General features: G+C 34.6%; 2 protein-coding genes across 2 annotated transcripts; both read right to left on the bottom strand.

Annotated features, from left to right (window-relative positions):
- Positions 1-3,267: 3,267 nt before the first annotated feature.
- Positions 3,268-4,546, bottom strand: LOC141652734 (uncharacterized). The gene has a single exon (XM_074460327.1). The coding sequence runs from the start codon at positions 4,425-4,427 to the stop codon at positions 3,438-3,440; it is 990 nt and encodes a 329-aa protein (XP_074316428.1). The 5' UTR covers positions 4,428-4,546; the 3' UTR covers positions 3,268-3,437.
- A 6,246-nt stretch (positions 4,547-10,792) lies between these two features.
- LOC141650980 (F-box protein At4g22390-like) lies at positions 10,793-11,950 on the bottom strand. Its single transcript, XM_074458710.1, has one exon. It carries the CDS (start codon positions 11,948-11,950, stop codon positions 10,793-10,795), a length of 1,158 nt encoding a protein of 385 aa, XP_074314811.1.
- Positions 11,951-25,334: the final 13,384 nt, after the last annotated feature.

The following is a 25,334-nucleotide window of genomic DNA, read 5'->3' on the forward strand; positions in this document are numbered from 1 at the left end:
AATTTAGAGAGACTGATCTCTATTCAAGTTGAGATCATAAACCCTTATCCAGTCCTTAAGTAGACTTGGCAATGGGTTAACCAAGTTGGGTTGGGGTTAGATCATTTCGGATTTGCAAAAACACGGATCAAATCGAGTCGGGTTAGATCTTTTCGGGTCTATTATTATCAATTTCTTAGGGATAAATGGATAATTGGTATGCAACATAAATATTCAGGTCGAGTCATATTAGTTCTGGTCATACCCGAGTCATCATTTTGGGTATAGGGTTGGATACTAGTCGGGTCAATTTTGGCGGGTCTAATTGTAAGATCCTCCATTAATGAAAAAAATCCTGGAATGAATCATGCAATTCCAAGGCACCGCATTTCTGCAAGACATACATTTGGTTGCACAGTTAGGAGCACAGTTAATGTCCCCAGTACTGAACTACGCGGTTGATGCTGTTCATTGTAACAAGATAGTATGCCCCTCGATTGAGCTTTAAAGGTGTGAATTTGATACTTCTCCAAAACAAACATGTCCCATTCTCTTTATTTATTATTCCTTTCTCACCTTAAAAATTTGTCCCTATTTCTTAGAAAATAAAGGGTGTTTCATGTTATTGTACCATAATATAATAATACTCCTTTTGAATGAATCTTTGTAATTACTACAGTCGACAGTCTAAATGTAATTACGAATTGTCACTGTTAATACGATAGACCGGCTTTATCTATTTTCTAAGATTAACTTATATAGAGTATGAACAGAAATACGTCCTCTTAATCTAATGTGTTCATATTTCTGTTTATACAAGCTACGTTTTCAGTTTTATTTTAGCTTTTGAGGTTTCAGCTAACTTCCTAACTAATTTTACCAAACAGATCAGAGCATTAACCACTCGAGACTATTAAATTAAAAGAGAGCGAACGAAATAATAGGAGGAATTTAGCCCTAATTAATCATTAACCTTTTTTATTATAATTAGAATTGACGAAGTATTAACAGGGGTGTCTTAAAATAAATGGAGGCCCGGTACATCACAAAAAAATGAGGCCCCAATATGAATGTAAAAGTTTACTATGCTTCAAGGTTTGTATTGAATTTCATCAATAAAGCTTGTAAACTTGATGACTAAAATTGGAGCTCCAGTTCCGCCGTTTGTGGTTACCCATGGCCTTAGAAAGCACTAGACATTGAATGTTCAGTCTCATTATAATTTCACCTACTCTATCTTCTTCGGGCATCATTCTATTTTCTATATGATACCATATTTAGTTCCCCAATTCATTAGCTTCTTAATCATAGCACATGGACACATAAAGATGCATTCCTAAAGAAGAGCAAAAATCATCCACTTTTCAGTTTCTTTGTCCCATTGGACTAGAAATGAGTGTTTTGTCTTCTATAATTAGCTATATGCCCATAATAACTAAGCATCAAATTTTTACTGAATAGAGTACGTGAGAGAGGTAAATTTCTCATGGTTACTTTTAGTTAATTGTTTTTAAGAGTATGTGTTTGAATAGGTCAAATTGAGTATGGAAAATGTTGTACATAAGAGCTAAGAGGTGTATACTTATGCAATATGGTATGGGAATGCATAATGTTACTCCCATTTACTAAAGTCGTTTAAGTTTGAGAAATTAAATAGTAACATGTCCTAAGACTTAGCTTGTATTGTTGCGGCATTAACAAAAAGTGTAATCGCCTAATTGAAAACATAATTCACAAATTGACTACTATTTCCTCCGTACTATTAATCAGTTTATCTTTGATTAAAATATTAAATACCTCTCTCACCAAAGAATTAAAAAGATAAATAAATGAGCGAAGAAATGAATTAATGTTGTTAAATAGTCATTTTAACCATAGTTTAAAACTGTCATATCATATTCTTGAAAACACTTGGTTATGTTGGCTAAAGCAATCAACTTATGATATGAAAGTTTAATATACCATATGTCCCTATGAAATATAATATCATTATTTTGTGACGATTAAATTATATTATAATCCATTTGATTAAGAGATAGGACAACCAAACTAAACATATTATAGTCATTCGTTTACAACATACCAATAATCAAAACAACTACACAACATAGCCCTTCCCTTCTAATACAAATTCTTGTTTAAAAGAGACATATATATCCATTTAAGCAAAAAACGGATCAAATAAATACCATTTGACAAAAGTTTTGCCTCAAAATTGCCAAAATATGTAGCCCTAATATCACCGGCCATATGGTAATTTGATTTCGTTTTGTAAATAAAACTAATACATTCATCTTAAGCAAGTCATGTGTAATGTCCTCCTAAAACCCATCAATTGGTGGAATTTTTTTGGTAAAATTGTCTTAATGTGATTAACTCTACCACTTTTTGAAGTTAAGGGTTGTATTGATTTGCAAATTGACCCAACATTATAACTTGGCCTGCACAAAATTATCGACCGACTAAAACATTAGGTGAAACTTCACTAATGTTGGTAAAATTTCCCTTTGCATGCATCTTTCATTATAAGATGACCCATCTACCCAATTTATTAGGTAAAGCTTCACTTTGTGAATAAGATTTGCATGATAAAAGCAACAAAATCATAAAGACCATATGCATGTACCCTATCAAAACTTGATTTTCAAGCAAAGTTAAACAACCATGGAATTTTAAGTTATCATAGCACTTTTAAGATGTATATACATGCACATAATTTGGGATCATAGTCATCTAATAAAATATAAGAAACAAGAAAAGTTAGACTATCATATGGAATTTTTGTGGTTTAAGGAAGTCATAAGTGAAATAGTTATTATCTTATACAAACGGGTTTTTAACATCCCTAATAGAATGCGATAAGAATTTGTGACAGACTGCAACTCCAACAAAAAAAAAAATAATCAAAAATTACTAAATTTTAACCGAAAATACAAGAAACTTTACCAAACTCATCTCCCGTCCTCCCTATTTTTTTTGGGCTAAAGGGAACCACTAGGGCAATTTTGATGATGATGGTTTAATTTTGAACTCAGGTCATGACACATGAGTAACACATTTCATAACTTTATCAACTAAACCAGTTAACATCCACTCCTTCCTAAATATTTGAAATTGTCTTTTCCGAACATGACCATAAATCAAAGAAATAAGTAGTAAAATTATTTCATAAAGTTGTATATGTATTTCCACTTCATGTAAAACTGGAGCATACAAAGGAAACCAAAGAACTTGATGAACATAAAATACAAATTACAATCCACAAATTCATCAATTTATACATAATCATATTAATATAATATCATATTCCTTGGTATTCCTCTGTTCTGTAATTAAATTCTGTTTGTTTCTTTAATCTCTCTGTACACAATAATGGACTTCAATATGAAGATCATTAATCGAAATTCAAAAAAAAAAAAACATAAATTCTGACCTTAACCCAAGAATCATATTTTTTCTTAGACAAAATCATCTAAATCCTTCAACTTCTCCAAATTCACGTCGCTATAGTACCATAACTCGTCAATCTCAAACTCCAAATCATTCATACAACTTTGGTAGAAGAAACAACTCATAATAACCTCAATAACCAACACAATTGAGAAAAGATACGCGATAAGGACACCTTCCAGTGCAATCAACCAAAGCTGTGTATCGGTCGCTATGAAATTCTCATTAGGTTTTATTATCCTATAATAAAACAAAGCTTCAATGGCAGCCAAGAGTAAGTTAATAGGTACGGCTAAGGCCAAGGCGGTCGAGGTTTTACCCTTAATTGTAAGGCATGCTCTTAGAATTGCTTGAAATCCCGGACTTTTGTGGGTTTCTAAGGCGGAGGCAATCAAGGCTAAGTTGCAAACGACGAGGGTGTTTGCTAAGACAATTGAGTAAAAAACCGCGAAAAACCCTGTTAAGGAAAACATCCAATTTGTCGAGTTGATGTTGAAATCTTGTAGGAAATTTAGTGCTAGGAAAAATATTGAGAAGCAAGTAGCATTGGCCGCGAAAATGACTAAGGAATTGCAAAGATGTGTACTTAATAAAACCGCGTAAATTTTAGAAAAACTTATGTTTTTCGCGGTGGTGTTGAATAAGGGGATAATTGAGGCCTTGGCGAGGAGGAGAAATGATAGAGCGAAAGGGAGGGTTAGAACCCATGTCGAGATAGTTTGCGAGAGTTTTTGAGTAACAAGGGAGAAAAAGACTGAAGATTGGAAAAACCCGGCTGCATCAAAGACGGAATTGAGACGAGTGTAAATCGTTGGTAAAAGGGTTAAAGAGCGCGGAATTATAGCTTGTGAGATTAGTAATGTTATTGAGAATGGAAGAGCTATGAATGTAGCTATGGAGGTTAAGTAATGATAGTTTTGTAGAAATGTATGGATTGATTTTCTTATGATTTTTGTTGCTCTTGCCATTGATATTATTGGACTTTCTTGTATTGACATTTATTTGTGGAAAAATAAAGTTGGGTGGATTTGATTTATATGATGGAATATTGATATGTAATGTGAAATTGAAGCTATATTAAAGTAACGCTGGTTATTTTATGTAAATGTGGGTCGAGATTAGACAGGGAACGAATGAATTGAATATGATATATATTCGAGTCGAATTTAAGTGGAAATAAAGGGGGATTGGATGATGATTGTATAAATTACTTTAATTTGATTCTAAAGAGGGAAATTTATAAGAAGCAATGGTAGCAAGGTTGTGTTTGTTAAATAGTTGGTGGTAGTTTGGAGGGTGTTAAGAAAATGATGGTTTAATATGAATAGATAGGCCAACGACTGTAGACTAAGAAATAGTCATACGTACAATATAGAGGTTGAATTTTGGAATTATTTTGAATTTATTGTTGAAATAGTCTCTTGGATTTATATGTCATTATTTATTTTTCATAATTAAAAATTGAGAATAATGAGCATGTATAGTACTGGAGTACGACTGGTTCAGGGAATATTATGTCTCATTATCTTTAATGATTGTGTACAAAAAAATAATTCTCAATATAATTGCCTTATGGTGAACTAATCTTAATTATAATGATGCCTTTCCAAGTTTCCAGTGTGCAGTAGTCAGTAGAGGTAACAGTTGCGGGTTCTCTTGTCTTAAAATAAATAAAAATAATGCTTATAATAGTACGGAGTAGTATGTAAACATTATGAGAGGTGTTATCAATGATCCTATAAGCATCGATGAAGATTGAAATGGTTTTTATCAAGATTTTATTGTGTTTTTATTAAGATGAATATGCCACGGTGGTAATAGCAGCCTAGCCGGTGCAACTAAACCAAGAGAATGGGGTTATATTAGGCCCAATATCCCGATAGTCAATTATCATGCTTAATTCATGATTTGATTGATTAAATAACTTGGAACAAAGAAAAAACCGATAATGATCGTGAATACTTGATAAAATATGTGTCTTTTAAAGGATTTTGGGGTAATTTTTAGTCTTATCTTTAAAGGCATATTGTGAAATATTGAATCTTTAATTTAACCCTAATATTTATTAAAACGGTCTCACCAAATTTCTATCTCATATCCCTTAAAATATTACTAGTAGGAATTAAGATATTGAAGTAAAGACGATTTCTAAAAACCGAGTGCAATAGTTTGTAGTTGAGATAATGTTCTTTAATTATTTCTAAAACAAATACGTTTTTTTTATTGCATAAAATATCACACATTAACTTAACAATAATGCATACAATTCTTTGAAGTGTAAAGCACTATAATTTATTTGATATTCATGATTTCACAAGTGAATTAAAATATGATAAGTTGAAGGAATAACTCAAAGGAAAGTGTAGTCAAATTCTGCTATGTTTTGCAACATACTCACTCTTGCACGTGTTCTACAAAGTGGACTTGGTATTGCAGATTTACAGTAATCTTTACTTGCAAGTAACATACTTCATCACTAACTTACTGCTTCAACCATAAAAGTGATCAACCTTCCAAGCTCATGCAGAAGTTATCGGAGGCGGAGTCAGGATTCAAAACTATATAGGGTTGGTTAATCTATAAATTAACAGGATTATTTTTATTTTATTGTCAATTGGTTTTAGAATGAAATCTTCATTTGTGTGTCGAGTGATCTATCTCTCCTCTGTTTGGATAAGACTCAGACGCAATTGTATAAAACGCCATAAAATAAAATAGATAAATAAATAACATTCATGTGTCCCACAGGCTTTATTTACCCAAGTACTACACCACTTCTGGTTATTTATTATAAGGTGTAAATTGAGCTGCAACATTATTGGTTTGTACTCTTGTAGACTGATTCTATTCAATAATATGAAACACTTTTAGTATGCTTTTGAATTTTAAGAGGAAAAAGGAGTAATCAATTGATATATGAACTATATTTAGAAGGTTTTCTAAAATGACCCTTACTATTTTTTGCAGTTTGGAATTTTAACTTTTAAATGACCATAAACATAAGAAGCCAAAAAAGTTAGGAAAGTTGAAGAAAGAAAAGCTCAAAATAGACATTAATAACTTGCTTTTTAAGCAATAATAGATTTATTTATTTAGAAAAAATTCATAAATTACACAATTTTTACATTTTATAAAACTCCCACAATTCCAATTTCTCTTCAAAACTCGCATTTTTCTTTTTAAAATTCTCTCCAAAACTCACACAATTATACTAAAAACCCGTTTTTACCCAAATAAGAGTCATTTATAAGCGAACATCATTCACCTAATATCTTTATTTCAATGATACTTGTAACAAATGTGGCCTTTATTATTATTTTTTTTTTTTTTATGTTTTTCGTATCTCTTTTGTGGATACTTATAACACTTTTTTACCCATTTTTTATAATTAACGTTTGAAACTTTCCTCTAACTTTTAGTAAGACACTAAGACCTGGCAAAGCTGGCCGACCTGACCCAGCACGAATCATTCGACCAGTGCTTTACCCACGTCCAAAGAGCTAGAGGACCGAAATTTGACCCAAATCTAAATTTCAGCTTAGCCCAAATTGACCGGATTCTATCTTTTACATCCCAAATATTTATTGTCGCATATTCACCATCCCCTATTTACTAAATGAATAGGCGAAACTCATATTTTCCCGCCTAAATAATATTTCCTAAAATAAAGTGTAGTATTTTTAGCATATTATCTCACAATCTTTTAATGGCAAAATCTTTTAATAAATTTAATATATAAAACATTCTATATTATTTCACATTATACATAAATTTATCTCCATTATTATATGATAAAAAAAAACTGTATACTTTCTTTTAAAATAATTATACATAAAAATTCATTGACTTTTAATGATAAGAAATTGCACAAAAAATGTTAATAGTAAAAATATTTTAAAAATAACATCAGTAATTTCTTGCTAAAAAGAAAATTTTCATTAAAATAATTATTTCATGACTTTATACAATTTTAATTTTTATTGCTCAAATTAAAATAAATTGATGAGAAACATAAAAAATAAGTGAATTATCAATTTAAAATCCATAAATAATACGGAGTACACTAAAAGGTAAAATCTTATAAATACCGTGCATATATTACACGGGATCTAAACTACTATATACATTAACTAAGTAAGGTAACTAATAATTACAATAATTTATTTCATTAACTTATTATCTTTTCAATAAAATTAATCTTTTCATCAAATTATATTTTTTTTTTACTAAACTCTAATCTATAATCTTTTAATTAATATATTTTAATAAAAAAATTGTATCAAACTATGATTTACTAAATATTTTAATGATTCTATTATTTGAGAATGATTTGACTCATACTATGTATAAAACAAAATTATAATCCATTTTAATTATTTTCGAAACAAAAAATTGAGAAAATTTATAAATTGGAATCATTAGCTTTGCGGTATAAAAAAATATTATTTACAAAAATATATTTTAACATGCTACTCAATTCTTTTAGTTATTTCAGTTTCAACTTTTTATTTCTCAAAGCAAATTTCAATGATGAGAAAAATGAACAACTAATAAGATACCACTATTATACATCTAATTTAGTAGAAATAAAAAACTTTATAAGCCGTGCATTTAATGCACGGGGTCTAACCTAGTTACATTAGTATTTATAAATAACTTGATAACTATAAACGCAAAATAATCCGAAATCGTAAAAAAGGGAGATTCACTTGAGGCCTTGTCAATTACGGAGTACTTCTATATCCGTGGAACAAGTTCACGCCCCCTATAAATTTCCGTAAATAATTACCAAGTCTTCGGACTTAATTGTGCCTAAATCTTGGCCGAGTAAACGGAGGTTAGTAATTTGTTTGCAAGAAAGTTCATGCGTGTAAAAATGTTGGTGTAGTATGACACGATTAACGTATAAAAATGGGTTTAATACGTCGGATTTGGATGACGATATTAACATTCGCATTCCACGACCAAATTATAGATTAGTTGAGACGAATATAATAATAATATATATGATTTTATATTATTAAGGTTGATAGTATTAAGCAATCACTATATTATAACAATCAGACATGGTAACCAGGTCAACCGGGTCAGGTTCAGGTCGAGTTAATTTCAGAGTCGAGTCATTTTCTGGATTGACCCAAACCCAACTACAGGTTGTTGGATTGGATTATATTGGATCGGGTGAAGTTCGGATGATCAGGCACGAGTCCTGTTATTCGGGTGGGGTCAAATTTACGTGTCTAATAACAAGTAACAACTCACAATCATTATAATCATAATACTACTCTTTTTTAGAATATAAATAGGATTGACCCAAACCCAACTACAGGTTGTTGAGCCATTGAAATTGCATGATCATTATTATTATTGGTAGGCGTTTCTTGTATGTAAAGGAATACCACTAAATCACTCTCAAGTGGAAAAGACATCAAACGCATTCGTTTACGTTGTAACTAAGTTATCAAGTAGACGTATGTATCATCATGAGACTAGATACATATGAAGTAGCACAAAATCTCATTATAGACGGAAACTATCTGTCTATAACTAAAGACGGGCCAAGTAACATATCATATTACGCATAAGACAAACAACAACTTGCGTGGTAGAGCCCAAAAAAGTCACCACTTTAAGGGTATTTGACCCGTCTCTTGCTATAGACGGATATATCCGTCTATAGCAAGACTAGCTGAGTAAGTAGACGTCTAACACTCTAACTCATGACTTACCCAAGGGCGAATATGTTGTCGACTGGATTTGAAACTGACTAAATCGTAAGTTTCATTTCTCGTGATTTTGTCAGTGAACCTAGCTGATATAGGCTATGATATACTCCAATATCTTAATCAAAATTCAAAAGACTTTATTATTGATTTTATATATTGATATTATTAGTATCTTTGAACTAATTATAATTAAATAACTCTTTATATTCAATAAATGTTTAAGATGTTGCTTGCTAGTCCAAAAAAAGTACAAGTCATATCTCATAAACAAATAACAATGCCTAACGAACGAATCCATGATATGTTAGGGTGTCTTTATCATGGAAAAGTACAAATAATTACTCAATTTGTTTCAGTCATTTGTTGTCCTATTTTATTTTTGATATCTCGCTTAATTGTTGTCCTTTTTATTATAAAAATAAACTTGATAAATAGTTTGATCATTGACACTCAATTTTCCTCTTGTCATTTAGTAATTAACCCTCTCCTCTTTTCTTGCTCTTTGTGCCAAAACCAAAGAATAACAACTGACCGAAACGTAGGAATCGAGTATACAATAATTTCCAATATTTGATCTACTAGGAAGTTAGCTTTGTAAGAGCAACCGACACTATAGTCTATAGGTGGTAGGAGAAGCAAATACCTCAAATGTAAGTTCAATTTTAGGTACACATAATGTTAGGCTAGCTTTTTTTTTTTGTTTGGATTCATTGGTTGGTTGGTCAATAGGTTCGGATAATATCATATTTACGAGGATGCGAATTCTGTCGTCCAAACTAATTCAGGACAAAATAGTTATTTACCTTTTCTTATTCCTTGTGAGAGGTATTTCACTCAAAGTATCATTGTAAGATTTATTACCTCTTTGAAATGGAACTATAGGCAGACGCTTTGAACCGTCGTAACTTAGGGTTTGATATACTGTATTCATCAATAAGATATACCCTGTATTTGTTTAAATTCAAGCTCGTAAATTATACTATGATTCTTGCTAAATTCTCGATCATGGCAAAACCGTTCCAGGATGGGAAAATCCTTACCAATCCCGACAGTTTGTTAATTCTCCCTTGATCATAGATAAAACACACAAACAATCAATATATTCCCAGACTACTCGTTCTCGTAGTTTAATCTCAGTTATGGTTTAAAACTATAGACCGTCACCTCCCTATTTATATAGATTGTCCACTAATTTCCACAGAGATTGTCCACTAATTTCCATGTATTCTGGTTTAAACTATAGACCGTCACCTCCCTATTTATATTGTACGAGTAATTAGGTAAAAATGGATTAAAATGGCAAATCTGCAAATCCTGCAGTAGTTTAATCTCAGTTATGCCTGTAGCCTTTCAGATAACTCAATCTTCATAGGCCGACATTATTGTAGCAGAATGTTCTGCTATAATGATACAGTACGACTGTACGGGGCTGCTAAACTGCTTAGACAAAAACGACATACATCCCAGCAAACATAGACTAGAGTTCTTCCAATAAGTTTGTTAATCAGAAAGTAAACATATGGCCAGATTATTAATTAGCCCAAACAATAAAGACCAGTTTCTTAAATCAATCTTGATAATTCAATTCATTACGAAAATATAATTCAGAAGAAATTACCACGCGACATTATTGCTTGTTAATCCTCTGCCGATATGATCAGCTTATCTCCAGGAATTTGAACAAGGCTTTCCGTAAAAAAGCACCCTTCAACAAAAGCTGAAATCCTTTTAACTTTTCTTATCCTACCGTATGTTACTGGTCCGATGTCGTACCAAAATAGGCCTTTCCCGTTCAATTTCGGAACCAAAACCTCATATTTTGATTCTCTACTAGTACAAAAAAAAGGTAGGGTGAATTGAAATAAACGAGATCTAAGAAATTGATCAGTAATAGGAAACAACTTAACCCAAGATTCCTTTGCTTCATAGTCTTTCAACATCCATACAAATGTAGCCGTGGATAAACACAAGCAGCCATTAATAGCTCCTAACCTTGGTACACGAAACTCATCGTGTTCAAATAACTCCTTCGTCAAAGGAAAGTCCCTAACCCATTTGTCGGACCGAGTATCAAAACAACCAATTCGATAGTGATTTGAATCCAAAAACAACCAATGTAGTAGATGATTTTTTATGAAAACACCGTTTTGTCTCTCCATTACTGAATATGTACGGTTTTTAACAATCTCCGCTAATTTCCATGTATTCTTATTTGAACTATAGACCATTACCTCCCTACTCTCAACGCCAGTATTTAATATTACATCAATGCCATCAGTTTCCGTAATCCTGACAAGTTTAAAATCACGATTTAAATCATCAAACCCGAACCCAAAACTGCACCGAAATATCCCAATTGTAGCACACACAGATGTGTGCTTGTAAGGAATTTCCCGAAATACCCTCGTAGAAGGATTGATGAGGACATGCTTAAACCCAGTAAAATTGGCTTTGCCTACTCCTAGTCCTACACAAATCAAGCCGTCAAATGAACCGACAATTGAAACCTCGCGTGATCTCCACTTACCTAGGCTATGCGGTAAGGGAATTGTGGTGACCGACTCAGGGGAGTCTACGTCGATTGAGTAGAGATTTCGTCCTTCTTTACCAACGAGAATAAGGAGGCGATTTGCGTCCGAGGAGCGGGATTCGCGAAGGTGAAGCTCGACGAATTCAGGGGATGATATTAAGGCGTTGTAGGATTTGGAAACACACTTGAAGCGTAGTAACGATTTGACGGGCAATTTGGAGAAGATCTCATGTGTTATAATCTCTGTTGGTAGAGATTTAGACATTGTTGTACAACTCTAAAACTTTAGTCGACATTCGAAAAGGTCATTAGGTTTTCAACATGTACGTTAAACAAATTTGATATTTTATCCGTCTCAAGGGTAAACAGCTTTTAAGTCTAGATTAGAAAAATGGACCAGATCGGACTATTTGGTCTGAATCAAAGACGGACTTAATTTGTTTAGGTTTGCTCCAGGGTCTTTTTAAAGTTTTGGTCTTGGATCTAGTCCGGTCCAAGATCAATCATCCCCCCTACTACTAAGAGAATAAAAACTTTTAGTAGTTTTCCCGCCTAAAAAAATGACTCTCAAAACTATACATGGAAACAATATTACATTTATATTTTACCTTTTTTGCAAGAGACAATCATTATCCCTAATTTATTATACAATCATTTCCATAAATGTTATCCTTCATTAGTTACACTCTAAAATTACGCAAATCTCATTTTTATATTATCCTTCATCAGTTAGAATCTAAATATGGTTTTCTAAAGGACGTAACAAATTTTTATGTATTTTTTTTATTAAAGATAAAAAATAAAAATATTAGTTACTTATTTGTAAATTGTCGTTTTAAATGTGTAGTATACTATTTTTACATGTCTTTGTTATAAGATAATACACATTTTAATTAGATCTTACATCACTTAATTGTATTTTAATGTCATATCATGTAATGATATAACATTATAGCGTTATTTTTAACATAAAATAAAAATATTTTAAGACAAAAATAACTTAACTTAAAGTGTGATAGTAAACTTTCGTTTTCTACCTCTTACTAAGATTATATTTAGTACTTCCTACATTATAAACTGTAAGTAAAGTTAATTTATGCAATTAATTTAGTAAGAAAAATTATTTATAAAACAAATCAAAAAAATACCGTGCTGTAGCACGGGAACTATACTAGTTATAAACCAATTATTATAGTGTTCTAAAGCATACGCACCACCACTTCTGAAACACACTAGAAACATCTACTTCCTCCGAGATAGTATACTTTATTGGACCTCAAAGTTTAGAGAGAAAGAGAAAGAAAAGAATTAGAAAAAATCCTTGAATGTCCGACACCGGTGACGGTCTCCCATTGGAGACCTCCATACACCAAAATCGTCCACTGTAACCCATTAGCGAGGGGGAGATCTCTGCTCCTCTAAACACAAAAAACTCAAAACGAAAAACAATGCACATTAGTGAATTCACGAGTCAGCCCTCAAACCCGATTGGTCCGACTAGTCTTAATTCCGGGAACGCTCCTTTGGCGACTGTGGGTCAGGATAGGCCAATGGGGACTATTCTTTCATACCGAGATGCAGTACAAGGTTTTGGTTCAGATTCGAACTATATAGATGAACCGCGAAAATGACCAAGGAATTGCAAAGATGTGTACTTAATAAAACCGCGTAAATCTTGGAAAAAACTTGTGTTTTTCGTGGTGGTGGTGAATAAGGGTTAAAGAGCGCGGAAGGGAGGGTTAGAACCCATGTCGAGATAGTCGAGTCTTTTAAGGGTATTAAGAGTTTTAGTACTAACATGACCAAACCTTTTATGCCATAACCAAGGATCATTATTCATTACACTCATGCAAGACATGGTGTGACCGGATAGAGTGTTCAAATTAGTTAAGTACACGTCTTTGACACGTCTTCCTTCGAGTATAAGTTCATTGGTAGTGGCGTCAATTATTCGACACATATTAGGACTAAATTCTACGATATTACCCTTATCACAAAGTTGAGAAATGCTAAGGAGATTATGCTTCAAACCTTTGACAAGCCGCACGTTGTCGACACAAAGTAATGGTGACTTACCAACTTTTCCAATGCCAATTACTTCACCTTTCTTGTTGTCACCAAACCTTACCGTGCCACCATTGTATGCTTTGAGTGAGAGGAATTGGCTTCTATCACCCGTCATGTGACGAGAGCATCCACTATCCAAGTACCAATTGCGGTCGCCTCTCACCAAGCCCTACACAAAATTAGACTTTGAGTTTAGGAACCCAAACGAATTTGGGTCCCCTTTTGTGATCAACATATCTTATGGTGTCTTTCCTAATCCATATTTGCTTAATTATTTTGATATTCTTGTTAATGTCATCAAATCTTTTTGTACACCCATTGAAAATATGACCATTATTACCACAATAATTGCAAATAATGTACTCGGGAAGACCCACGTATTTCCTTCTTCTAAAGTCAGTTTTAGGCTTCTGGATACAACAGTCAATATGACTGTTCCATTTGAAGCCCAAACCAGCAACTTTGTTACATCTCTCGGTTTGATTCGTGAGGAAGTTTAACACGGTTTGACTTCCTTCCCATTTTTCAGTGATGTTTTTGGCACCCACAAGTTCATTGGTCAAGTCATTGACTCTTGAGAGGAGATGCAAATTCTTTTCTTTTTCTCTCTTGAGTTCATCATTGTTTACACTTTCTATAGACAACCTTTTCTCAACTATGAAGTCATGGGTGTGGTTGTTGAGTTTAGACACGAGATACATGATTTTTTCTTTGGACTCTTCATATTTAGACGTCATCTCGTCAAGACTTTTGTGAACCCCAGCAATAACGCGGAAAATATAACTTATAAAATGCGGAATTTTAGGAAATTTTTGAAACTTTTAAATTTTATAAAGCGCGGGTTCATAAAAATCTAAAAGATAAATAAAGAATGCGGAAATAAAGATTAAATTATACAAACGCGATAGTCAAAGGTGAGGGAAAATATATCCCTCGAATGACAAAATGATAAATGGTGAGTCTAAGCAATTCTAATAAACCAACTACTAGTCCAAGGTTTAGTTCTCGCTAGCCCACACGTCTTCCCCATGTAAGCATCTTCACAACCAGTCATTCATGTAAACATGAACGCCACAGTCAGTGGGGAGTAACTCAAGGTTCTCCCAGCCACAAAATGTCGAAACACAGATAAATAAAAACATATTAGAACATCATGAATATAACCATTTGATTCAAGTGTTGAAACATAAGACTAACATTCAAAACACGCGTAGTCAATCATAGATAAGGCATATGATACATCCATGTGAGACAATCCAACCAAAACGTCATAAATGATAATACAACTATAAACACGATAGAATATCATATGTCACGGATTAAAAAGATTATATAATAATACATGTGAATGGAAACCTTAGCCATGAACTTGAAAACCAAATAACATACAATACACGAAATGGGACTACTAATATCACATAATAAGCAAAGCATCCGGCTCAGAGGCTACCTTTAAAGCATGTCCGAGATACAAATCCTTAAGTACCTTGGCTCGTTGATTTACCTTTAAAACATGTCCAAGGCACGACCTCTAAAGTATATGGCTCAGCGGTTACCTTTAAAACATGTCCAAATACTACAAACAAGTGCCCGACTCAGAGGTTACCTTTAAAACATGTCCGAGGCACAACACATAAAGTATATGGCTCAGCGGTTACCTTTAAAACATGTCCAAATACTGCAAACAAGTGTCCGACTCAGAGGTTACCTTTAAAACATGTCCGAGACACAACATATAAAGTATTTGGCTCAGCGGTTACCTTTAAAACATGTCCAAATACTACAAACAAGTACCCGGCTTAGAGGTTACCTTTAAAACATGTCCGAGGTACAACAAACAAGTATCTGGCTCAGCGGTTACCTTTAAAACATGGCCAAATACAACAAACAAGTGCCCGACTCAGAGGTTACCTTTAAAACATGTCCGAGGCACAACAAACCGAGATCGGCTCGGCGGTTACCTTTAAAACATGGCCAAATACAACAAACAAGTGCCCGACTCAGAGGTTACCTTTAAAACATGTCCGAGGCACAACAAACAAGTATCTGGCTCAGCGGTTACCTTTAAAACATTGCCAAATACAACAAACAATCACAACAACCAAGCACAACAAACAAGCACATAGAACGGGATTATTAATGTCACACTCATACTCATGGCTTGCATCTCACCATAAGTACGGATGAGAACATCAATCCCGACGACCTTACCGCAACTAGAGGGCCTATGGCTCACCCCTAGAATCCGATAGGACCGTGACTCAGGGACGGGATGCTTAACGTCACATTCATACTTATGGTCTGCATCACCATGAGTACGGATGAGAACATCACTCCCGCCGAATCATATCGCAACTAGAGGGCCTCTGGCTCACCCCTAGTATCCGATAGGATCAAGACTCAGGGTCGGGCTTATAAATGTCACATTCATACTTATGACTTGCAGCACCATAAGTACAGATGGGAACATCACTCCCGACGTTCATACCGCAACTAGAGGGCCTGTGGCTCACCCCTAGTATTCCGGTAGAACCAAAACTCTCACAACCGAACAATACTAGACATTATCTAGAGTACGACCCTCTACAAGTAACTACTTATAATAAATATCTTATACTTGTATTGTATTAATAAACATTCTATTTCATACTTTAACATGCCGGTTAAATAAAATAAATCAAATATAACAAGCGATAATGAATAATTTACGTTATATGAAATATACGGGATAAAATGTGACCAAGTCCAATTAAATTAACAAGACAAATCCACTTAAATTAACAAGACAAACCCACTCAAATAACCATGTCAAACCCAACTAAATAAACATGACAAGCTCAATAGATAGAACAGGTTAAGCCCAATAAATAGAACATGTGAAAGAGCGACATTTAACGGATTACGTTACACAAAACACGAGACAAAAATTAATAATATTTTAAATAAACCAACTAGCGCTAATCAATTTATAAACATGAGTAGCCCAAATTACCAAATATAGCTAGCCCATTTACTAAAATCAAATTAGCCCAACAAACTAAATATGTGAAAGCACGATATTAACGAATTATCGTTATATAAAATACGAGAAGGAAATTAAACAATTTCAAACGAACTAAACTAGCGCCAAAAGCGTCCGTAAACACGACTCAAAGACCCAAAACAAACATATGAACTAGTCCAACAAATCAAATGCGGGGAGCCCAAGTAATAACTTGTAATAAGCCCAAAATACATATAACAAAATTGTGAAGGAAAAACAAACAAGAGGAATGCAAGAGGAGGGCAACTGCACGCCAGAACACGATACACAACCAGTCTATAATTCGTAGACTTGTGAGCCCAACAATTTAATTCATACCCAAAAAAAACGAGGTCATCAGTGCATGTTTCAGAAACAGGGGAAAGAGGATTAACCAATGCATACAGGGGAAGCATGACATGAGAGTTCAGGTACGAAACAGGTCCGAGAGACGGAAGTATCCGCCACAAAACAGAGGTAGGACGCTAACATTCACCACATAAACCAGTTCCTAGCAGTCCATTTTAAAATCCAACTCAAGACTGACCTTGAGGGTAGCATTAGGACGGAAAAGAACAGAATCTCAGCAGCTCAAAACCCATGGACGGACAGTGGACTCGACCCTTTCCCCCTACCCGAATCCAGCGAGAAAACGGACCAAAAGTGTGTTCAAACAACCATGTAAAATGAGCACAAACACCACAAAGTCAACTCCATCTATGGGAAACACATAAAGACTCAAACTTTACGATAAATAAAGGCAAAAACGAGTAAGAAGGACGGATTCCCGACATTTTGTCGAGTAGCCTATCACCGTTACCTTAACTTTCTTCAATCTTCGAGAGAATGGTCTATGATGAACGAGTTTCCTTCTGGGTCCTCAAAGCTTCACCTTAAAATCGTAATAACAGCCGGGAATAGCTTAAAAACGTTACATTCATGAGACGGGTCGAGATGAAAACTCCACAAGACTATGTCTTTCTTACCTTAAAAGATGAAGGAAGAGACAAGGAGAAGAATGGTGCAAAAATTAAGAGGAAAGGTTGAGAAATGGCGATGAGATCTCGGTTTTAAGTCGACAAAAATGGCGTGTTTATAACTCTGCTTGAATTCTCTTTTGGCTTTTTACTGTTGTTGCAGGTACAGATATGCGAAAAAGAAGAAGGAAATAAAAGGGGAAACGGGTTTGGGGATTGGTCAGATAAAGAGAGTGTGAAACAAATATTAATTTAGTGGGTGGTAATAAAGGTAGGTAGATATGTGTTGTTGATATGGGATTGGTCGGGAGAAGATTAGTCTCACATGTGAAAATGTGACGGTCTAAAGCTAGACGGAATTTCGTGTTAAACCTACTATAATTTAAGACAGAAGTTTACTACCATTAATATTATTATTATTAATACTATCCGACTAAAATACGTATTTTTATATAAATTAAGCTTTAAAATATTACTTTTATAAAAATCGTGTTTCAAAATAAAATTAAATAATTTAAAATTATGAAATAAAGTAACGGTTAAATAAATCTTAAATGTCAAAATGAGAAATTCGCGGGTGTTACAACTTTTGTTTAGATCAACGATTTCATCGGATCTATGATGAGGAGTAGACCTAGAAGTGCTACATTCGGGCATACCTTTTTGAAAAAAAGTAAGCCTATCATGAAGAACTTCTATTTCATTCTTGAGACAAACAACCTCACCTTTTAGACACTTGTTTTCATTTACTAAACATTCAATCTTTTCATTGGACTTGTCTAAATGCTTCTCAGAAGCAACAGTCTCAGACACTGTTTCTCTTAGGTCTACAATCTCAACTACAAGGTCATAGACTTCATTTTCAAGAGCATCTTTGTCCCTCAAAAGATCATCACGTTCCTTGGTTAGTGAGGAAACTTGCATCACCAAGGTAGTGTTGACATTTTCAAGGTCAGAGACGTCCGTGGGGGTCATCTTAGGATACTCTAGTTCTTTAGTCAAATATTTGTTTAACTTGTTGACTCTTTTAACTTCATCATAAGCCTCAGAGGTGACAGTGACGTTGTCTGTTGCTTTCAGCTCATTTTTAAGATTAAAGTTCTCTTGAGCAATTTCCTCAATTTCATTTTGCATTACCTCAAGCTTATCATTTTGAAACCGACACTTATCAAAAAGTTGGTCAAGAAGCTTACATACTTTCTCTTTGGAGTAATTTCTAGCCTTGGCCTTTAAATGATTTACCTCGTTGTCGGAATCGGATTCGGAATCATCGGGAATAGCCATGAGATATCTTAAATGTTCAATTTTTGAGGTTTTTGAGACTTTTTCTTTAAAATGATTTGTAAGACACATTTTAGCCTCTAGTTTCTCCTCGATGAGTTCATCATCTTCCTCGGAGTCGGACATTCCCCAAATGGCACTCATGACTCTATGTTTATAGTCCTTTTTAACCCTTTCTCTTCTTTCCTTAGATTTGATATCATCCCACTTGGGACATTCTTTAATTTGGTGAGTTTTATCACCACATTTAAAGCATCTCACGGTGGAGTTAGGTCGTCTCTTAGGAAAGCGTTTTTTCGAGTAATTATTAGTGAACCTCTTGTTTCCTTGACCATTGACTAACCCGGCTAGGTTTCTTGAAAACATAGCAAACTCGTCTTCCTCGTCATCTTCTCCATCACTTGGAGAGGATGTGAGGGCGAGACTCTTTCCCTTTGAGGACTCACTAGAATGCTTGTCGAGATTAAACTCGTGAGCCATTAGTGATCCCATTAGTTCATGAAGAGATAGGGTTGACAAGTCTTTAGCTTCCTCTATGGCGGTGACCTTGGGTTGCCACTTAGAGGTTAGACTACGAAGGATTTTTCGAATGATGTCCTCGGACTCGAAGTTCCTTCCTAGACTTTTAAGCTCATTAATAATACAAGAAAAACGTGAAGAGAAACTATTTATGGACTCGTCCTTTGACATTCTAAACATCTCATATTGTTGCATGAGAAAGTCAACACGGTGTTTTCTTACTTGAGATGTCCCTTCATATGCAAGTACAAGGGAATCCCAAATAGATTTTGCCGTAGGACATCCGGAGATTCGACTAACTTCCCCCTCACCAACACAACGTTGAAGAATCGACATTGCTTTGGAGTTCTTTTCGGCAAGTTTGATGTCATTTTCATTGTAGTTTCTTTCCTCTTTTGTTTTGGTGAAACCGTTTAGAATATCGGTTTCCTCAATAGCAAGAGGTCCATTTTGGATGATGTTCCAACATTGATAGTCTATACTTTTGATGTAATGTTCCATTTTGAGTTTCCACCATCCAAAATTCGCACCGGTAAAGACCGGGATCTTGGAGTGTTTCTCGGAATCCATTACCCACGAATCAAACTCTAAGGCGATTAGCCTCGATCAAGAGCACGAGGCTCTGATACCAATTGTTGAGCTTATGGATTCGAGTACCTAAGAGGGGGAGGGGGTGAATTAGGTACTATTTAAAAATTTAAACTTCTACTTTATTGAATTAAAGAGAGTTGTAAGAGAGAAAGAGATGAGAGAATACTTCGTGTAATATGGTAAGATTAAACGAGTGATATAATGAATGTTTGCTGAAGTATGAAAGTAACAACTGTTCTGACTGTAGCTATTTGTCTCAGTTTATGAAGTACAGACTGCAGACCAAATGTGACAAAGATGATGAATCGTTATTTCAAGGTTAAGCAAAGCAAAACAAACAAAATAAAAGAGCAGCAGAAATAAAAGAAAGATCAAACACGGGATTTTGAATTGGTTCGGCAAATACTCAAGTACCTACGTCCAATCTACTTTTTATTGATTTCTTTTAGTGATCTACTCCGACTACTAAAAGACCCGTACAATAAAAACACCAACCTACTCCGGTTGTAATGCGAGTCCAAGAACTACTCCGTTCTTGTGACAAGCCAACTCGCAACCTACTCCGGTTGCCAAAGAGTTGAAGACTACTCCGTCCTAAACTCTACTAACACACTTAGAATGTTATAAGGATCAAGTTTCCACAATCTTATTCTTAACAAAGAATTGAGGTGGACAACTTTTGCAATATCAACAATTCATAAGCAAGAGAGTTTAGTATGTTAAAGTAACAGTAGCCGTGATTGTAACAACTTGAAGACTTTTAACAGTTTTGAAAAATAAACACGGTTTTTTAAGCTTTGAAAAACGATTTGCAAACTTGAGTTAAATCTCAGAAAAAGTCTTGGGATTTTTAGAGGAAATGGCACGCCTTTTATAGAGGGGATGAGTAAGGGAGTTGCTAGGGTTTTGAAGGGTCAAAGACCTCACATGTGATGAGTCTCAACAACCTCCCAAACTTACACCAAAGAAGGTTCTTATTTAAAGGCAAAAGAGAGAAAGAGTGTTTGAGAATTATCCATAAAAGCTCTTGCAAATTCAGAAAACAAAGAAGGAAAAACAAGTCACATGATGACAAGTTTACACAAATATGGCAAAAAGCATTTTTTGTTTTATGAAAGACCAAAGGGTCAAATTTGCACAAAGAGGAAACATTTTGAAAATGATAATTATTCAAACCACTTTTTTCTAGAGAGCCAAGTCCTAATAAAAATTTGAAGGTTATCTTTCAAGAATAAAAGACACGAAAAAGGCTTTTGAAAGATAAGAAAATAATTCAAGTGTTACGAATTTAGGCAACAGTCCAGGCAGCTGTTACTTGTGAAAGTAACAGTCGTCTTGACTGTTTCTATTACTCTAAGATACTTAACTTTCTAACTTGTACATTAGATGACACTTAAGACTCAATACAATGGGATGATTAACAACTTCAACACTTCTTAATCCAAGCTTGATTTAATCATAAATCTTGAAAAGGTAAACTAAGATAACACATATCAAATGGGCATGTTATCATCAATCAAGGGAATCCAACACAGAGTCAGAGGGCTGCAATTTTCCAAATTGTAGATAATTCGATAACAATATCATATTAATAGCCCAAGCAACTTAATCATGTTGTTGTTGGGGGGTATGTTTCATAATAATCTGTTTCAGGAATATAGTTTTCATAAAACCTGCAGTGTTGAAAATTAAGATACTACACTATTCGCTAACGAGTAAAAAAGAAAAAGAGGAGTTTCGTATTACATTAGTTAGGGTTTTCATAATGTACTAAATGCAATACACAGAACACAGGGAAATGAAGTTTTCTTAGAGCTATAATAATTATAAGGACGATTTGCATACTACTACCTATTAAAGTCTGAAATTTTCAAAATACTACCTAATAAGTCTATTTCTGCAAAATACCACCCAAAACACTACAACTAAATATATTATACTACTTTTTTGACGGAAAGTGCGAATTTGGTACGAATAAGTTGCCGGAGCATGTAAAATGACAACTCTACCCTTACTTAACACACTCCCCCAATTACCCACCTCACACTCCCCTAACTTTCTAATTTCACCCTAACTCTTCAACTTACTGTAAACCACAACCATCACCATAACTAATCGTCTTCTTCGTCTTCATCATCCTGGATAGCAGCTTCTGATCATACATTCAGGTTAGTTACTTTTATTTTTGTCTTGTTTATCTTGTTCGTCTTCACATTGTTCTTCGTCTTCACATTTGTTCTTAAAACCGTAACTGCATAATCATTTTGAGGGTTTTTCTGGGTTATTGATTAAAAGCTTAAAATTCCGTGATTAATTAAAGTTGATGTTTATATTGTTTGATATTTTGTTGATTAATAACCCCCATTTGTACATTCGTAGGATGTCATATACACATCCTTTCTTTTGCATGAGGTATTACCATGGTGGTAATTTTGAATATAAGAAGGGTAAAACTTTATATGTGGGTGGGGGTTTGATGTTAGATCCTGGGTTGTCTGTAGGAGACATTAATTTTGTTGCTGTAATGGATAAGGCTAGAAAATTGGTGAAAACGGATAAGTTTGAGGTATGGTATAGGTTACATGGGAGGAATTTGAATAATGGTAGAAGGAAGCTTGTTGATGAGAGGGATATACCATTGTTATTGGACACTGTGGATATGTTTAATATGGTGACAGTGTGGATCACTATCATACCTGGTGAAAAAGTGGATACTTTGTCTCCTAGGACAAAGAATCTTATGGTCAAGCAGTTTTTGTCACAAGATGTGGGCCCCATTTCTTCCAATAAACAAAAATCCAATACAAATAAAAAACAGTCCACCATCAATGACTCATCTACCTCATTAAGAAGAAGCCCTAGAGGACACATCTCACCTCACACTTCTCATCCAAGCAGCTTTTCCAATAATTTTCCATCTACAGAACCCATACCACTTCAAATAATTCCAAATAATGTGGGTACATCAACAAGACTACCTAAGTTGAACGTCAGAAGAAGGCTTCACATAGTTGAAGAGGAGGCAGAAAATGTTGAGGATTTCTCCTCAGGTTCAGACGAAAGTGATGTAGATCTGAATTTTCAAGAGATTGAGGAAGACAGGGTTGTAGAGGAAGAGTTGTTTCAGGATAATACTGCTTCTGAGGTATCTGAGTCTGTAAGAATTAACTTGGAGAATGAGAGATCTAGGTCTTTTAGGGAAGATCTGAGGGGTGAAGTGACTCCAAATAGTGAAGAGCCTTCTACTACTGCTACTGCTGCTCCTAATGCCAAAGATAGAGGATTATTTGGAGTAGATAATTTGGATGTCAGGCTAGGGGATGAAAGTGAAGGGGATTCAGATGATTTCAAAAGCTTGCAAGGTTCTGGTGATGAAGCAGATCCTAACCCCATCTTTAATCCAGAAGTTGATTTCAAAGGGAAGATTGTTCTAAAACAAGGTCTGAGGTTCCCAACTGTTGTGGAGCTTAGGTTAGCTCTAAAGCAACATGCAATTGAGAATGGGTATGATTTCTTCTATTTACATAATGGTAATAAGAAGCTTTCAGCTTATTGTGTCAACAAATGTGATTGTGAATGGGACTATGTTAGGTCAAAAATAAAAGCTTGCACTTGCAATAACCCTAAAAAGTGTTTATTCGTAGTTTGTCTTTGCTATGACTCAGTCAGAGGATACCATTCAAATAAAGGGGATAGAATTGGAACATAGTTGTGCATTTAGTTCATATACAAGGCAAGTTACTTCTGAGTTCTTAGCAGCTAAGTACTTGGAAGATTGGAGGATTACACCATCATGGAAACTTAAGGATTTTAAAGCACGGGTATATAAGGATTTGTTAGTTGAGGTTGGTTATAGCAAGTTATGGAGGGCTAGAGCTAGGGCAAAGTTACTGATTCATGGCAATGCTGCTGAGGAATATGCCAGAGTGTATGATTATGCACATGTTCTTAAGAAATATAACCCTGGTTCAAGCACATATGTAGTTTGTCAAACTGTGGACAGACCTATTCTTACATTTCAGAGGATGTACATTTGTCTGGAGGCATGTAAGCAAGGCTTTGTAAGAGGTTGTAGGCCACTAATTGGGGTGGATGGATGCCATTTGAAAGGACCCTATCCTGGCATGTGCTTAGTTGCTATAGCAAAGGATGGAAATAACAATATCTACCCCATAGCATGGGCTGTGGTTGAGGTTGAGAACACAGAAACATGGAGATGGTTTTTGGTACTTCTAATGAATGATGTAGGAAGGACCAATATAGAAGGAGAGGGGCTGACATTCATATCTGACAGACAAAAGGGTCTGATAGAAGCTTTCTCCAGTGTCACTCCCAAAGCAGCCATCAGATTTTGTGTTAGGCATATTTGGGCTAATTTCAAATTGCATTTTTCTGGCATGGCATTTAGGGATAGGTTCTGGAAAGCAGCCAAGTCTACAACAAAGGTACAAACAAGATCTTATTTCAATTTTGCTTTTCTGATTTGTATTCCTCAATTCAAATTTAAGTTCCAACTTTATTTCAATTTTTATTTTCTTATATTGTTTAGAATGAATTCCTCTCACATATGGAGGCAATCAAGAATTTAAAACATGAGGCACATACTTACCTAGCTGCCATACCACCTGAAAATTGGTCAAGACATGCTTTCTCAACCACTGCCAGGTCCAACATGTTATTGAACAATTTGTGTGAAACCTTCAACTCTGTTATAAAGGAAGCAAGGGATAAACCAATTCTCACCCAAATGGAGTGGATGAGAAGGTATATTATGCAGAGAAATTGTGAGAAGAGGGAAGGGGTACTGAAATATGATAAGAGAAATATGCCATATGTGTACAAGTACTTTGAATGGGCACATAATGAAAGCAGAAATTGCTTATGCTTTGGTTCAATTGTGGATAAATGGGAGGTTGAGTATATGTCAGACAGGCATAATGTTGATTTGAATGAGAGGCTTTGTTCTTGTAACCATTGGCAATTAACTGGAATTCCTTGTGTTCATGCCTACGCTTGCATCTTGAAGCAGAGAGGTAGCCCTCATGACTATGTGGATGCATACTACTCCAAGTCTGTGTATCAGTTGGCATATGAACCAGTTATTGCTCCTATGCCAGGACCCAAACAATGGGACAAAACTGACAATGCACAACCAGAACCACCACCATTTAGAAGGCTCCCTGGAAGACCAT

This window comes from Silene latifolia, chromosome 4 (genome assembly GCF_048544455.1).
Source record: "Silene latifolia isolate original U9 population chromosome 4, ASM4854445v1, whole genome shotgun sequence".
NCBI classification, from domain to species: Eukaryota; Viridiplantae; Streptophyta; class Magnoliopsida; order Caryophyllales; family Caryophyllaceae; genus Silene; species Silene latifolia.

Excerpts from the sequence above, each read along its gene's own strand:
- LOC141652734 (XM_074460327.1), bottom strand. The coding sequence starts at position 4,427 with ATGTCAATACAAGAAAGTCCAATAATATCAATGGCAAGAGCAACAAAA.
- LOC141650980 (XM_074458710.1), bottom strand. The coding sequence starts at position 11,950 with ATGTCTAAATCTCTACCAACAGAGATTATAACACATGAGATCTTCTCC.